This window comes from Notolepis coatsorum, assembly GCF_963971535.1.
Source record: "Notolepis coatsorum genome assembly, chromosome: 5".
NCBI classification, from domain to species: Eukaryota; Metazoa; Chordata; class Actinopteri; order Aulopiformes; family Paralepididae; genus Notolepis; species Notolepis coatsorum.
The window spans coordinates 169284608-169298066 of NC_140169.1; the positions used below are offsets into that span (position 1 = coordinate 169284608).

At 47.8% G+C, this 13459-nt stretch overlaps 1 protein-coding gene across 1 annotated transcript in view; it reads left to right on the forward strand.

Moving 5' to 3' along the window:
• The window catches only part of lrp1bb (low density lipoprotein receptor-related protein 1Bb), a gene marked incomplete at its 5' end in the record, with an annotated part of 1188884 nt that overhangs the window by 745529 nt on the left and 429896 nt on the right, over positions 1-13459 (forward strand). The window contains 1 exon segment of the mRNA XM_084314368.1: positions 1-111. This exon segment is cut by the window's left edge and continues 21 nt beyond it. Coding sequence (XP_084170494.1) covers positions 1-111 — 111 coding nt within the window.

Genomic DNA, 13459 nt, shown 5'->3' on the forward strand with positions numbered 1-13459 from the left:
ATGATGGACGTGGTCCCTGTTCACACCTGTGTCTCATCAATTACAACCGCACAGCCTCATGCACCTGTCCACACCTGATGAAGCTTTCCCCCAACAAACAAGCCTGCTTCTGTGAGGGATCCACATCTTCTTCTTGTTTTATATTCATCTTGTTATCTAAGCCGAGAAAATAGGAAACCATGCAGTCACAACTCAAAGAACTAACCCATTATATCTGCATTATTTTATATAACAATTGCCATCGAGTGACATTTAAGTGATGCGCATCAGTATTTGCATCAAGTTATTAGAGCACCGTGCTAATATTATGGGAAATGTGCTTAGATAGATAGATACCAATTTCCTATCTGTGCGTTCAGAAGAAAGCTATCCAGCTGCACACTAGCCTAGCTTAGCACAAAATAATGGAAGTGGATACGGACCACTAGCCTAGCTTAAAACTCCAGGAGAGGTGTTTTTGGCCAACAGCTATAGGCTAGCTGGTCCGTATCCACTCCCATGCATGTGTGCTTTAAATATATAATTACCTGTGTATCTGGTATGGTGTGGCAGTGGCTCAGGAGGTAGAGCGGTCGTCTGGTAATCTGAAGGTTCCCGGTTCGGTTCCCGGCTCCCCCTGACTTCATGTCGAAATGTCCTTGAGCAAGGCACTTCACCCCTAACTGCTCCGACAAACAGGCTCCTTGCATGGCTACCTTCGCCACCAGTGTGTGAGTGAGTGGGAGGCATTGTAAAGCGCTTTTGGGAGTCAACAGATTAACATGTGCTCTATAAATACAGTCCATTTACCATATATGTGATAAAGGTCAGCCATTTCAGTAGAAGTACCAACCATGCATATTTGAATGTGGTCTATATACGATTGCTATATTTTTGCAGACAGGTTGACCTAAAGGTAGACAGGCTGGCTAATAACAAGATGGTTGCTGGTTTTGATTCCTGACACCAGTGATGCCAGTAACGCGTTACTAAGTAACGCGTTATTGTAATCTGATTACTTTTCCCCGGAAATAGTAATCTAACGCGTTAATCTTTAAAAGCCAGTAATCTGATTGCAGTTACTTGTCCAAGTGGCTGTGCGTTACTATTTCGTTACTATCTCATCATAAATTCATAATGCAGGCGGAATGCAGTATTTTATTTCGTTTTCGACAGTCAAAAATACATTTTGAGCTGTTTTTCTTATTTGGGTGTGACGTCGTGTGGCAGTGAAAGGGTTACACAAGAATGTGTCCCGCGGCGTGACTGGTCCCTCTGTCTGTGAGTGACTCTGCTTTGGTACAATCACATTCCCCATCCACAGTCTGCGAATCAGAGGCAGAGTAGGGCGGGTCTTCACAGCACGTCATGTGACATATGCGCCAATCGTGTGACAGCAGGGCTCCGTCGTTAGAATTCTACCCCAAAACGGTTGTCTAAACGCAAAATTAAAAGTGATTGCGGTTTCTGTTCAGACTTCCATCCCAAAACGCTCGTCTAAACGTAGCCTCAATCACTACTTCACGTTCATATGCGGAGGAAACAAAATACTGTCTACCGCTAAAAACAGCACATCCAATTGCATTGAAAGCATCTGGAATCACAACACTAGCCGACGCTTCGACTAGGTACAGGAGGACTCGGATGTCCAACAGCAAAAGAGAGAGATTGTTTCTTTCCCTTTTGATTAATGTATATTTGATGGTGGCAGAGCAAAAGCTCTTATTTGCCAGATTTACAGTTAATTTACATGTTAAAGAGAGACTGATTGTATGTTTATAGAGAGACATTTATAAAAACAATTTAATAGTTACAGTTGATATAATTGAATAGTTCAGCCTGCATTTGTTAGATGTGATACACTGGTTTTGTAAAACCACTGGCTGGCTGCTCTAATGCTGTGAGCATCATAGACTGTTGCTTTACCATACTTGTCCAATTATCTAGCAGTCTCAGTCAATGAGTCAACTAGATGTCCCCCTTGGAAGGGTGTGGGCGAAATGACTTTTCATGAACCATAGAAACAATTCGGACTTTATAAGAATGTTCGTTTATTTGGACCTTGAAGCCCAGCATCCAGCTTATCCTCTGTTACAATAATCACCAGGTGGTCAATTAACAAGGGGTTTAGCTTGTAGCTTGGTAGTTGGTAGTAGCTTACATCCAAGCATTAGTGGATAAGGTTAGTAGAGGGCGAAGTGGTATTGGTAATGTTCTGTTGATAGTTCGTTAAATAGTTAAGTTGCCATTTAGCAACCAGTTCTGGTTAGTGTAGTCAGACATTTAGTTAGTCTGTATGTTCATTCAGTCTGACATTAGTCAGTTTATAGTCAGACGTCAGTCAGACGATAGTTAGCATTTAGTCAGTGTTCATTCCAATGCTAGTCAGCGTTTAGTCAATAGTAGTCAGACGTTAGTCAGACGTTAGTCAGCATTTAGTCAGACGTTAGTCAGTGGTAGTCAGCGTTTAGTCAGATTATTTACCTATACAAAGAAAGGAAAACAGACAGCATTAATTAATAACTAGATATATGAATTAAAGAAAATGCGGATATTATCGGCGCATATAATGCTACGTACCGTTGGCCAGTCACGAGTTCGCCCACAGGGCTTTTCACCTTACAGTCTAGACTGAGAGTGTCACTTAAATAGCGCGACGCGCCTGCGCAGAGAGAGCTTACCTGCTCAAAGTCGCAATACGTACTCCAAAGTGCGTCCACTAGGCGGCACCAGATAATAATTAACTCATGCAATAAATGTATACAATAAATGTTACACATGATAATAATGAAGGATAATAATGATAAATATATTGGGAAAAACGTCGGATAATTCTCCACCTCCCACTTAGTTTTCTGAACGTCAGGCTCCTAAAACTATTCAAACTATATAAGTGATCCCGGTCTATATTATTATTCCTTCACAGGGGTACGAAGAATTAAACTATGCCACATTCACGGTGGTGGCACAAGTGGCTCCCGCGAAAACTACTCAGGTACCACCGGCATCGGGTGATTCTTCACGTTCTCAATCCTGCCAGAAACAGGCGACTTTCGACGTCCTTTGCGCCAGAAACAGGCGTCTTCCGACGTCCTTCTTTGTGCCAGAAACAGGCGACTTTCGACGTCCTTTGCGCCAGAAACAGGCGACTTTCGGCGTCCTTCTTTGTGCCAGAAACAGGCGACTTTCGACGTCCTTTGCGCCAGAAACAGGCGACTTTCGGCGTCCTTCTTTGTGCCAGAAACAAAGCGACTCTAGACGCCCTTTTTTGGTCATTGTTCCTCGAAAGGTAGAAGTACCACCAACCTCCTGACGTCCCTGTGGAGGACGGTGGTGGGGCACACCCCGACGTGACGATCACGCTTGGGATGACCGGCGGTAACGGGAAGGCTATGGCAAGTCCTTACTTCCACGTCCCTGATGACACCCTTTGGGTCAGGGTGAGTCTTTATCACTCGGCCCAGTCGAAACTGGCCTCTGAGTGCGTTCTGGTCCGCAAGCCAGACCAGGTCCCCTTCAGTGACATTCCTAGCGGGAGTGTGCCACTTTTTTCGGACGAAGAGTTCTGGTCCCGCCAGTTGGCTCCATCGTTTCCAGAACCTGTCCACTTCAATCTGGATTGCCCTCAGACGGACGAAGGGGTAGCTAGCGGACTCGAAACCTCCGGGGTCTCCACGGGGCCTTGCACGTCCCAGTAGGAGAGTGTTGGGGGTGATGACCTCAATGGTGCCATCCCGAAGCTGGACATTGGCGCCAATAGGCCTCTCATTTGATAGATTGGCAGCAAGGTATAGGAGGGTTTGGAACTCCAGGGCCGTGAGGCTCCCTTCTTTGCCTATGCTGCTTAGTGCTCTTTTCAATACTCGCACAGCTGCTTCAGCCGCACCATTCCTATGAGGAGAGTCAGCGGGGTGGAACACCCAAGTCCAATCTGTACCAGACTCTGCGGCTTTCTTCTGTATTTTGTTATTGTCGATATTTGCTAGGAACTTATACAGTTCTTCCAGCGCTGGCTTTGCTCCCACGAAATTAGTCCCTTTATCGGACCAGAGCTTCTTAGGATGACCTCTCAAAGCAGTGAAGCGTTGGAATGTTTTTAGGAAACCTTCAGTCGAGAGGTCTTCCACTATGTCGGCATGTATTGCTCTGGATGCCATGCAGCAGAAAACTACGCCCCAGGCTTTCTTACTTGTTCTCTTTTTCACTGAGTCTTTGATCCTGTAGGGACCAAAGAGGTCCAACGTGGTACTGTATACTCGAATGGTGCGGCCGGTTCTGTGCGCTCCGGGGGGAGTTCGCTCATGATTTGACGGCACATTTTCGCCTTGTTCTTTCGGCAGTGTATACACAGGTCAATTGTGCTTCGGGCTACTCTTGGCCCCTGCACGACCCAGGCTTTATCTCTCATGCGCAAGAGGGTTCCTGCAATGCCCTCATGGTTTGCCCTGTGAGCTTCCTCTGCCAGGAGGATGCTCACCCATTCCCTGTAGGGAAGTAAAGGCACCCCAGGCCATTCTTTGGCCATGGCTTGAACTCTGCCATGGCACAGCAAAAGTTTGGAGTCCTCCTCTTTGTGGACCACAAGTCTGTCTAGTGTGGTCACAGGGAATTCTGCGCCTTCCTGGGCGGCCAGGCATAGTTCTCTGAAGGCGCTTTGCAGTTCATTCACAGTTAATGCCTCCCACTTTAACAATGTGTGGGTTGGCGAACGAGCTTTCGTCGTTTGGGCCTTTCAGGTTTTTACTGTCACCCAGAACTTCAGTGCCCTTCGGATGAAGCCGACGACGTTGCAGAGTGTCTTGAGAGAACTGTATCTCCTTGGGTTTATCTGGCCTACGAGAGCCCCGCCCCAAAGTTTGTCAGGGCTTCTGTTTGGCGAGATAATGATATCTGATTCTTCTTTTGTGGCAGGTTTCTTCCCTTCCTCTGAGCTGGCAAGGGGAAGCATTGTCTTTGCTTGCGCTCTTGTGATAGCAACTGTGAAGGCCTTTCTTTGAAGCCTGCTTACTGCGTCTCTCGCAGCGGTAGAAACTTCTGAGGCTGATTTCATTGGCCATTCCTCTTCGGGGTAGGCGAGGAAGTCAGGGCCGCACTGCCACGCAGAATTCTCTCCGAGTAGCTCTGGGGAGCAGTGGCCTCTTGTGACCAGGTCAGCAATATTGCGTTCTCCTGGTACCCACCACCAATCAGTGACGGGACCAGCCTTCTGGATCTCTCCGACCCGATTCGCGAAGAATGTCTGAAAGCCATAGCTTTCTCTTTGGATGGCTCCCAGCACCGTCTGACTGTCGACGAAGTGGAACCACCTTTCGATTTTGATTCTTCCATGTTTGAGCACATACTTCTTTAGACGGGATGCGAACACCGCCCCGCAGATTTCCGCCTTTACTGGATCACCTCTAAGATCAAGAGGGGCCAGTTTCGCTTTTGACTCCACTAGCCGGGCAACTGCTCCCCCAGACGTCTCCCATCGTAGATACAGTACTGCGCCATAGGAATCACAGCTCCCGTCTGAGAACGTGATCCCCCATGGCTTGCCCAACCAGCCGGCGGGCGTGATACTTCTTGGGAATGTGACGCGGCTCAGGCGAGCATATTCCTTGAACAACTCAACTGCTTTCTCTCGGAGCTCCTCTGATAGTGGCTGGTCCCAAGTGTCCTTGGTAATTTTTCCAGCCTCCTGGAATGCTCTTCTCACTAGGATCACTCCCTTCTGCTTGAGTGGAGTTGCGAGACCAATCGGGTCATACAGTCCTGCGATTTGGCTGAGTAGAACTCGGCGCGTCAGAGGGTTAGGCGTCCTCTCTATGATATTTTCTTCGGCTAGATCTGCTTCCATCCTCATCTTTTGCCTTCTCCGGGAAAAGTTGATGGACGCCATTACGAAGAGCTTATCTTCTTGAACACGGTAGCCGACTCCTAAAGCCTTGTTATCTTCCTCCTTAAGTTGGTTCGGTAGAACTAGTGTCTCTGGCTTGGCCTCCAGGGTGTCATGCCTCCCACTGTGACCAGATCGGACCCAGGGTTTGAGGTGGAAGCCGCCTGCCTTCAAGATGACTTCGACCCCCTTAAGGATCTTTTCCAGTCTGTGAGAGTCATTGTGTGATACGAGGAGATCGTCCACGTAGCTGTTGTCCACGATGACAGATCTTTCTTCCGTCAGGTGGGAGAACCGAGGGAGGTATGCGGTCTCTCGCATAGCGACTTGGGCGATGCATCCGGCCGGCTTGTCTCCCATGTTCACCCTGACGACGGCGTAATCCTCTATCTCGTCTTGCGGTGAGTCTCTCCATAGAAAACGGTGTACATGAACTTCCTCCTCTTCAAGCCACACTGAGTTATACATCTTTTTGATGTCACCGATGGCTGCATGTTCTCCCTCTCGGAACCTGAGGAGTACTGCACGGATTTGGTTCAGCACATCAGGACCTTTCAGTAGGATATTGTTCATGCTTACACCTCTGTATTCTTGGCTACTGTCCCAGACGATGCGTACTGGAGTGGTGACGGAGTGTGGGTTCGGTGCGGTCAAGTGACTCACGTACCATACTGCTCCTTTCCATTGGTCCATCATAGACCTAGTTAGTTTCACGGCAGCTCCTCTCTCCACCATTTCGTGGATTTGCCTGGTATAGGCTATTTTCCATGAAAGGTCCTTCTCGAGGCGTTTCTCTGTCCTGAAGAAGGTCGACTCCACAGCTCGGCGATTGTTAGGGAGAGATGCTGGTTGTTCCTTCCAGGGGTACTTTGCATCCCAGTGGGAGTCCCCACAGTGCGAGTCTTTCTCCTTGAAAGTCAAGCCAGCCTTGATGATCTCTAGCTCCCGCTCGTCAGCCAGTGTCATTTCCTTTCCTCCGGGAGGACAGTTACCACAGCGACATCCCCCACAGATGGGGTCACAGGCTGCTCCGATGCTGTCCCATTTCAGCCAGTCGAAGACTTCCTTGTTGCTTGTGGCAGTTACTGCCTCTTTCATGCTTTTCCTCTTGGTTAAGTCTACCGTGAGGTCTTCGTATCTTCTCTTTATGGTTGTTCCCATGGAGCGTGCGAAGTGGGTCAATGAATGACGCGTGGTAATTTTTACTTCTTCGAAGAGGTCCGGATGCGCACCGCTCACAGTTTTGCCCAGTGGGCCGTCCCATAGCACCAGATCACCGGCTCTCTCCATTCTTTGTGGGGCCAGGCGACCTTCCCGGGTGCTAATGAGCAGATCAATTGTATCAGGCCGGGTCAATTCTCCTGGCTTGACACATGGGAAAAACTTTTCTAGCCTCTCAGAGTTCACCACTCTATCTACCTTGGCGATGTCCTCAAGGCCGTAGCAGAGCATTTCGTGGGCTCTCAAGGTCCCCTTCGGGGTCCATACTTTAATTGCCACCACATACCTCTTGGTATCGACTCTGACTGCCATCTTCCCAACACCGTACACGACCAGTGTGATAGGTTCGCCGGCCAGCCCGAGCCTCTTGGCGGCTCTGTGTGTGATATAGTTGGTGTCGGAGGCGAGGTCCATCAGCGCTCCAACACAGTCTCCTCCTCTTGTCGTGACGTCCATGAGCATCATGAGGACTGGGTATTCTTTTGTGCCACTCTTGTCCAACAGGCTCTTGCTGGCGTACACTTGGGAGGTCGCTCTGTTCGTGAAGGCTTTCTTGAATGCTTCCATTTGGAGCGTTGACAATTTTAACTCTGTGACCACCTTCTCCTGCTCAGCCGTAAGGCCTCGGAGCCCTTTACGAGCGCCGGGCTCATTGGTTGTTTCGTTCCTGCTCTGTGTCTTGGAGCAGAGGAGAAAATGATGGTTGACAGGGCCGCCCCCCTTTACACACTCATCTTTCTTACAGAGGAATCTTTTCTCGCATGGGCCGTTGGCCCCGTGATAAGCGAGGCATTTAAAGCAAGCTCCAGCTTTCTTCACCTGGGCTCGTTTCTCTCGTAGTTTAGCCTTCTTGAAGGCCGGGCAGAAGTACAGTCTTTTCCCATGTGCTTCCTCTCCACACATGGTGCACGAGTCCCTCTGGGGCTCTCTTCTTACTTCGCTCGCTGTCGTTCTTGTAAATGACCGTCTATCACCTCCCCTGTCGCTCAGCCTTTCACGCTGGGTTGGTCTTTCGCCAGCGTGGGTGGCTCCGATCTCTAACTGTGCTAGCCTCTCGAGGATCCTTTCTTGTCCTTTCAGAAATGACAAGAGTCTGTCAAAGTAACTTGCGGGAGTGACGCCATTCGCGGGGTCACGCTCATAGGAGATCCACTTCTCTCGCATGCCTATAGGCAGTTTTCTTTCTATGGCGGCAACAGTTAGGTGATTTTTGATCACGTCCTCCATCCCAAGGTCCTTTAAGTCGTACAGTGCGGTTTCCACTGCCTGGACCAGGTCAATCATTGGCCTAGGCTGGTTACTCCGTACTGGGGGCACTTCTTCCAGACCTTTGAGGATCAGACTTGCGGTTGTGCTCCTGTCTCCAAAACGGTTGTCCAGGAGTCTGAAAACGTCGTCCGCTGTTCTGCAGCGATCCAGCCCGAGTTTCTTTCTCAGTGGCTCTTCTACGCTGTCAAGAAGGTGATATAATTTGCATACAGGCAATCCTGATGGTTCGGCCAAAGCCTGGAGGTCCTCCCAATTATCCCGCCAGCGCCAATAGGTCCTTCTGTCGCCACAGAATCTGGGCAGATTGATGGCGGCAAGCTTTATCTTAGGTCGGGCCCCCTGGTAGGCTCTGTGGTGAGCGAGACCTTCCCGCGTCGCGCCCTCATCGCCTGATGGCGTGGCGTGGTCACCTCGTAACTGAGGCATGATAGCGAGGTCAGCGCTCTGGTAGAGATAGGGTTCGCTGCCGGGTTGTCTTACCCGTGGGAGCGAACTCCTGTCTGTATACTCATGAGGTCGACTTCTTGTGGTCTCTGTTCCAAGCTGGAGATGGGTTTCTTTCGGGGCCCCCTCATGGCTCCCGAAAGGTAAGGGAGAGTCTTTGGAAGCGCCCTCTATTTGACTACTGTCAAGCTGTGGGGATGACGAGTGGATGTGAAGGACTTCACCTGTGCTGTTGGTGGACGGGGAAGGTTTGGCCTCCGCGACGCGTTGCGAAACATCATTTGAAATATCAAGTGGGCCGGTTACGTCACCGCCCCTTTCAATGTTGTGTGTCCTTCTATCCTCTTTACCCTCATAGGCACATCCATTGTCACCCTTTCCCCTAGGTTCTAGAAGGGTCGACCACTTGTCCATCAGTGCTGCTCTTTCCTCGTCCAAGTGCCTGTACCGCTTTTCTAATTCAGATATGTTGGGAGTCGGGAGAAGGTATCTCCACTCTCTCATCATTTGTTCGAAGGCGTTGAGTCTTCTCTCCAATTTGTTCCCCTCCAATGCTCTCTTGTCTTGGGGTGCCCACTGGGTGCAGAGCCTCTTTGCCTCTTCCAAGGCCTCCTTAAACTCCGCTTCAAGGGGGCCTAACTTTGGTTGAACGAAGCGGGACCATACCTCCGAGAAGATCTTCTTCTCTAGTGTCACTTTCCTCTGCTTGCTTCCGTCTTTCTTTGCTGTGGCGTCGGCCATCACGGTAGCATGCGCAGTTCCGTCGGCCTCCTCCAATGCTCCAATATAGTCCCCAGTCGTGTCAACGAGCTTCGCAAACTCTGTTTGCAGAGCTTTCTTGTCGTTGACTAGCTCCGCTAGCGATGCAGTGTCAACATTGTCAGCTACTTGGTTGGCTCTCCTTGTGAAAGCAGTTTGCGCCGCAGTACGCCTCTTCTTTAGCTCTTCCACATCCACACCTTCCATCTTGTCCCAGTCAGCCGTTGCCCCAACTGGAGCTCTTCTTGCGGCTGAGTCGCTGGTCGCAGGCGGTAATAAACAATGAGGTTAACAGTCAGAAGCACAGTTCGTACAGTTGGCGTGTAGCAGAGTAATTACAATGACACTGCTCTAAGCAGGAGATAATGCTGGGACCGTATAGTGGATCAACGTAGCTTCTTCACTCACTTGAAACCTGGTAATGGCCACAATGAGGGTGAGCAAATAGGATAGAGTTTGTGGGCACCGTTTCAGCCCTTGGTTAATCCATTCATCGTATAGTTTACGGCATCTGGAGCAACAACGTATTTACACCATTCAACACATCCAAGGCATAGGGTGTCAATGATAATGTTCACAGCGTTTGGAGCAACAACGTAGTTGCTTGATTCAACACAGCCAAGGCATGGGTGTCAATGATAATGTTCACAGCGTTTGGAGCAACAATGTGGTTGCTTAGTTCAACACAGCCAAGGCATTGGGTGTCAATGATAATGTTCACAGCGTTTGGAGCAACAATGTGGTTGCTTAGTTCAACACAGCCAAGGCATTGGGTGTCAATGATAATGTTCACAGCGTTTGGAGCAACAATGTAGTTGCTTGGTTCAACACCACCAAGGCATAGGGTGTCAATGATAATGTTCACAGCGTTTGGAGCAACAACGTAGTTACTCAGTTCAACACAGCCAAGGCATGGGTGTCAATGATAATGTTCACAGCGTTTGGAGCAACAACGTAGTTGCTTAGTTCAACACCGCCAAGGCATGGGTGTCAATGATAATGTTCACAGCGTTTGGAGCAACAACGTAGTTGCTTGGTTCAACACAGCCAAGGCATTGGGTGTCAATGATAATGTTCACAGCATTTGGAGCAACAATGTAGTTGCTTGGTTCAACACCACCAAGGCATAGGGTGTCAATGATAATGTTCACAGCGTTTGGAGCAACAACGTAGTTGCTTGATTCAACACAGCCAAGGCATGGGTGTCAATGATAATGTTCACAGCGTTTGGAGCAACAATGTGGTTGCTTAGTTCAACACAGCCAAGGCATTGGGTGTCAATGATAATGTTCACAGCGTTTGGAGCAACAATGTAGTTGCTTGGTTCAACACCACCAAGGCATAGGGTGTCAATGATAATGTTCACAGCGTTTGGAGCAACAACGTAGTTGCTTGATTCAACACAGCCAAGGCATGGGTGTCAATGATAATGTTCACAGCGTTTGGAGCAACAACGTAGTTGCTTGGTTCAACACAGCCAAGGCATTGGGTGTCAATGATAATGTTCTTTAGCTAGCATTGGTGGCCAGCAGTGTTAGCATTCTTTGGCTAGTAAGGTTAGCAGTCTTTGACTAACAGGGTTAGCAGTCTTTGGCTAACAGCGTTAGCATTGGTGGCTAGCAGTATTTAGCATAGGATGGCTAATGGCTAGCGTTAAGCATTGGCAGCTAGCAGTGTTAGCAATCTTTGGCTAACAGGGTTAGCAGTCTTTGGCTAACAGGGTTAGCAGTGGTGGCTAGCAGCATTTAGCATTGGTTGGCTAATGGCTAGCGTTAAGCATTGGCTGCTAGCAGTGTTAGCAATCTTTGGCTAACAGGGTTAGCAGTCTTTGGCTAACAGGGTTAGCAATGGTGGCTAGCAGCATTTAGCATTGGTTGGCTAATGGCTAGCGTTAAGCATTGGCAGCTAGCAGTGTTAGCAATCTTTGGCTAACAGGGTTAGCAGTCTTTGGCTAACAGGGTTAGCAATGGTGGCCAGCAGCATTTAGCATTGGTTGGCTAATGGCTAGCGTTTAAGCATTCACATTGGATGGAGTTCGGCGACTCCACCACTTCAAGCAACCAGCATGTGGGCGGAATACGGCGATTCCAACCCAGTAAGCAGTCAACATCAACGTTTTCACTTCCCTTGAGCTGACCGCGTCCTCTCCAATGTGCCCCGTCGCGTGTATCCACTCCGTCCTGGTTCCACCTTGACGTTGAGGGGTATCCCACGCGGCACCTCCTTCTGCGTTCCGTCCGTCCCGTCTCGTCGCGGGCGCGTTCGGTAAATAATTGTCCAATTATCTAGCAGTCTCAGTCAATGAGTCAACTAGATGTCCCCCTTGGAAGGGTGTGGGCGAAATGACTTTTCATGAACCATAGAAACAATTCGGACTTTATAAGAATGTTCGTTTATTTGGACCTTGAAGCCCAGCATCCAGCTTATCCTCTGTTACAATAATCACCAGGTGGTCAATTAACAAGGGGTTTAGCTTGTAGCTTGGTAGTTGGTAGTAGCTTACATCCAAGCATTAGTGGATAATGTTAGTAGAGGGCGAAGTGGTATTGGTAATGTTCAACCAGGTCGCCTCTGTTGATAGTTCGTTAAATAGTTAAGTTGCCATTTAGCAACCAGTTCTGGTTAGTGTAGTCAGACATTTAGTTAGTCTGTATGTTCATTCAGTCTGACATTAGTCAGTTTATAGTCAGACGTCAGTCAGACGATAGTTAGCATTTAGTCAGTGTTCATTCCAATGCTAGTCAGCGTTTAGTCAATAGTAGTCAGACGTTAGTCAGACGTTAGTCAGCATTTAGTCAGACGTTAGTCAGTGGTAGTCAGCGTTTAGTCAGATTATTTACCTATACAAAGAAAAGAAAACAGACAGCATTAATTAATAACTAGATATATGAATTAAAGAGAATGCGGATATTAACGGCGCATATAATGCTACGTACCGTTGGCCAGTCACGAGTTCGCCCACAGGGCTTTTCACCTTACAGTCTAGACTGAGAGTGTCACTTAAATAGCGCGACGCGCCTGCGCAGAGAGAGCTTACCTGCTCAAAGTCGCAATACGTACTCCAAAGTGCGTCCACTAGGCGGCACCAGATAATAATTAACTCATGCAATAAATGTATACAATAAATGTTACACATGATAATAATGAAGGATAATAATGATAAATATATTGGGAAAAACGTCGGATAATTCTCCAATACTTGATGGTACAGAAGCTGAAGCACTAGTTTAACAATTTACGTTATGTGCAGAGAAACAAGTTAAAAACAATTTATGCACTTTCAATAACGCGTTTAAAAAAAACTGTTGGGGGAACGACGACGACTTCGTAACCTAGTTACTTTCAAAGTAACTAAGTTACTCTGATAATCAAGTAATCAGTAAAATAACTTAGATTACTTTTTAAAGGAGTAATCAGTAATCAGTAATCAGATTACTTTTACAAGTAATCTGTGGCATCACTGCCTGACACCAACAAGAGGGTGTGTTCCAGCTCTGAGCTGGCAACGTATGGCTGCCTACACAGTGCCCACCATCAGTGCTGGATTTCCCTTGAGCAAGGCACTAGACATAACTAAACTGATATATAGTATATACTAGGGATGTTCGATATTGGCTTTTTTACCGATATCCGATATACCGATATTGTCCAACTCTTAATTTCCGATACCGATATCAACCGATACCAATATATGCAGGGTTTCCGACCCAAAAAAACAGAATAATTTCAGGTTATTAACATTACATATCTCTTGTTGTGGAATTAACACAACAGTATGCCTACTTTTGACAATAAATTAAATCAGAATTTGTTCTTACTTGCTTGCCTGGGTAAATAAAGGTTAAATAAATGTAAAAAAAATAAATAAAAAATTGATAACCGATACAGATCATTTCCGATATTACATTT